General features: G+C 40.6%; 1 protein-coding gene across 1 annotated transcript; it reads right to left on the bottom strand.

Annotated features, from left to right (window-relative positions):
• Window positions 1-1,584: 1,584 nt before the first annotated feature.
• Window positions 1,585-3,889, bottom strand: LOC121874115 (fukutin-related protein-like). Its single transcript, XM_042378066.1, has one exon. It carries the CDS (start codon window positions 3,878-3,880, stop codon window positions 2,381-2,383), a length of 1,500 nt encoding a protein of 499 aa, XP_042234000.1. The 5' UTR covers window positions 3,881-3,889; the 3' UTR covers window positions 1,585-2,380.
• Between the last annotated feature and the right edge of the window lie 41 nt (window positions 3,890-3,930).

Raw genomic sequence — 3,930 nt, 5'->3', positions numbered from 1 at the left:
TATGCATCCATATGCTGTAAATTAAATATACAGGTAAATGAATTTTGAGCATAGTTTTGAGCCTCATCCCCGCTGGGTGAGTTCTGCATTTTCCGGGCAACTTCGTGGTGTAGATTAATTTAGTCTTTTTCTCTTCAATTTATAATTTCTTTTTACTCTTATTTTTTCGCCCCCAGGCCCCGTTGTGGGTCGATGACCTGTGCCCGGGTAGGATATTCCCAAATCCGAGACCCTTTCGACTCCAAGCATTTCGGAAAAGGAATACCTAACCTGTACTATACTGTACATATTGTCTTCACCAGCATATGCTGTCACCTTGAGCCTAGAGTAGGCAGACACTGTCCACTCAGCTGAATGTAATGCGTAACTGTAATCAGGTCTTAACACTTGCGAGGAGGTGGGGGTGCGGGATTAGTGGGCCATGTTACTGACTTGACCTGATGCAATATCAGATCATCCATTGTCGGGGAGGGTGATTAGTGAATCTCATGACCTGAAGATGTCTTAAAGATGAAAGCTAAGGTGCTCCAGTGTTTCCCACTTACTGAATGTTCAGTACAGTATATGTAATTGAAATAAATTTTTACGTTCTTAATATTGCTTTAACACTGTATTTTGGGCTGATTGTGTCCTGGTAGTACAGCACAAATTGTATGTAAAAACAACAGCAAACAAAGGAGCAACCTTCTACAATGGCAGCCAAATATGAACTAAGCGATCCAAGCAACTAGGCCACCCATGCACCAGGCCCAGAACGGAGAGACTCTGGAGAGATTTTCTCTGAACCTTCTTGGACTTTTTCCCCGAAAATAAGCTTGATTTTCATCTTCGGAAACTCGTTCGCAGACCCGGACTGGAGAGAGATTTGCTGGAATTTTTCCAGCCTGATTTAAAATCCGGGTATTAGAGAGTTCCAGAGATCGGGGATTTCAGTTAACAGGGAGATTACTGTATATCAGAGATTAAGATATCTGACAAGGTAAAGAATGAACAAGTGGGGCAAAGGAGAAAAAACAAAAATAAATGTGCAAAGGGTAAGTGGACATGAATAATGTAAAATAGATGATGAATCAAAGCAGTTGAGAATTGTCATTACCTGTTTCTTATTCTTAAAAATAAGGACAAATAAATTAGAATTATGGAAGGTAACATCAGAGATGTCCAATTTCACTACTGTCATAGTTTGGATAATTCACTAGGTTTAAAACAGGAAATGGCATATGAGGAGAGATTTTCCATGGCAAACTAATATCAAAGGTAACTATGAAGGGAAGCTTATTCAGTGGCTTAACTGCAGTACTGTAGTTTTGTACCTCAAAATCTAAAGTGAAAAATGGCATTTCAAAAAATACCTATAAAGGTGCTCCTCTACTAATGAACGAGTTACATTCCTGAGGCTTGTTTGTAAGTCCAATTGTTTGTAAGTCCAACTTTACTCTTGTAGATACCAAACATATTGTAAAAAATGAAAAGATTATGGATATTTAGTACAGCTATACCCTTTAATACAGCCTTAGATCCTGGCTCACTCTTATCCTCTTAGGTAATGTTTGTTCTATCTGGAATTTTCTTCAAAATAATCCAGTCTCATCCACATTAAACACCTGTTCTGGCAGGTAACTCCCCTCAGTGATGATGTTTGTATCTCTGAAAGTTTGTAAGTTGAACTTTCTGAAGTAGAGGAGCACCTGTACTGTACATCACTGCAGTCCATTAACTTGCCAGGCTGAGGTACAGGAAATATACATTACAAATCCACACCTGATAACTTTTGAATCTTGTTCCTAATGTTGGCTGCTACATCCTATACTCTAAGACAGAATTTTTAAATAACAACAGATAAAACAGTGGTATAGAAAAGTTGTAAAAAATTCTTATAAAAAACAATTACTGTATCACTAAAATTAATAACCTATGGATACCAGATCAATCAGCACTTTTCATAGAAATATGTATAAAATTCTTTCCATTGTTACCAGAGATAGGATTGACCATATCGAAGGTCATGAATGTACCCGGTGATGATGGTCTTCAAAGATAAGATATATTGACTTGCACCATACTTATGGTAAAAGAAAATCAAAAGCAACTACACAGCTTAATACATTCATACACTAAATCAACAATTTTTGATTGCATGGAAGTAAGCAGGTTCATTAAAAAAATATTCTAATATCAGGACACTTTTAACTAGCCACGAATGGAAGACAACACAACACAGTAGCTCTACTCTGTACATAAAAGAGATGAGATCCATCACTGACAAAAGAATACAGCACTGTACGTTTTATTTATGTACACGACAGCACCAGCCTAAACAAATCACAAAATGAGGCCAATAAAAACAACCCATAACTTTTTATCAAAGGAACAATTACCTTTAAGTCAGCACTGATATATTATGTGGAAGGCGAACATCTGGATTGGGATACTGAGGAGTTTCAATCACTCCCGCACCAAATTTGAGCTCAAGAAAGTCTCGGACATTATTGGGTGCTGAGGCCATTACTCCAGCAAAATTCACCGATGCAAGTGGTCTCAAGAAGTGCTCTGGAAAATCTATATCCTGACGATGACCCGTGGTCCAAGCACCACCTCGTGTCATGGTGCCCCCTCGTGGGGTAAATGGAAACACATCAACATGTAAATGATTTGCAGTGCTGTAGTGTACTCGGAAAAACCCACCTTCTGAAGCTCTCTGCCACACAAAACCATCAGTATCTTCTAATGTCTGCCAACGTGCTGCCTTCAGTTGTGGACAACGATCAACATCCTGAGAGTAAATGCCCACATCTACATCATAGTCCCAGGGGATAATATCTCCACTTCGTACAGCACCCAACAAAGACCCTCCCTCGAGCCACCAACGTGCTCGGCATCCCCTTAGCACCTGGAAGACATGTCGTGCAGTGGTTCTTAACCCTTCTAAGCAACATGGTGGCGTCCAGCGTCCCACATACAGATAGTCTGGTGTATCATCTATCACGGTAGGAAAGCATCGAGGTGTTTTACGACTGCATCCATACCAAAGCACTTTACCACCTGTGGTTACAACTTTTTTAACACCTAACTCAGCAAAAAGAGCACGTTTCCGTTCCTCTTCAACAGTGTCTCGTTTCCACTGTAGGTGGTCATTGGCATAAAGTTGTCGGCCCTCCCCAAGCAGACCACCCCGACTAACATGCACTTTCCATGCACGTGCTGCACCTTGGATACCAATACTCAGGGCGACAGGGCGTGCCAGAGGATGAGTCAGCTGTAAAAGACTGCTAGTTTTCATTAGCAAGGCTGCACGTCCACTAACTGCATCACAAGCTTCACTTTGGGGAGCAGGAGCTATTGTGAGTGTCCATGCTTGTATGTTAAGAGTGTAGCGGTGGCATATTAATGGTGAGCCACCTACACCTACTGCTACAACCTTTGAATCTCCAGTATTTAATAAATGTATGAGATCCACTAACTGTGTAGACGACGAACACCGAGCACCATCTGGCAAAAGGAGGACATATTTTGCACCAGTTAAGAAACCTCGAAGATTTGGACGATGCCTGAGCAACCCTGGATTGAGAACCACCGATGACACATGTCTCGTTAAGTGCAAAGGTGGGTATACAGTGTCATCAGTCACCACCAGAATCTTACATACAGCACCACAAGCACTGAGAACAGAATCAACAGTCTCGCCTACATCATTATCAAAACTTTCAAACTCTCTAACAATGACAACCAAATCTTCTAATGGATTCCTCATAACTGGAGTCTTCTTTTCCCTAACCTCTTCCTTGACTGATAATCGGTGCCCAACTTGACGCACCACCAAAATTGTAATAAACAAGACAAAAAACAGCAAAACACTCCTTGCCTTTCTGATACCAACCATACTGCATATATTATACTGACAGCACGGTTGACAAAAATTCAAAATAAAAA

Source organism: Homarus americanus, unplaced genomic scaffold, assembly GCF_018991925.1.
Source record: "Homarus americanus isolate GMGI-L3 unplaced genomic scaffold, GMGI_Hamer_2.0 scaffold49667, whole genome shotgun sequence".
Classification (NCBI taxonomy): Eukaryota; Metazoa; Arthropoda; class Malacostraca; order Decapoda; family Nephropidae; genus Homarus; species Homarus americanus.
Note: the sequence above shows the minus strand (reverse complement) of the source record. Positions and strands in the feature narration are given on the sequence as shown.

What these genes read in the sequence shown, in the direction of transcription:
- LOC121874115 (XM_042378066.1), bottom strand. Translation starts at nt 3,880, where the DNA reads ATGGTTGGTATCAGAAAGGCAAGGAGTGTTTTGCTGTTTTTTGTCTTG.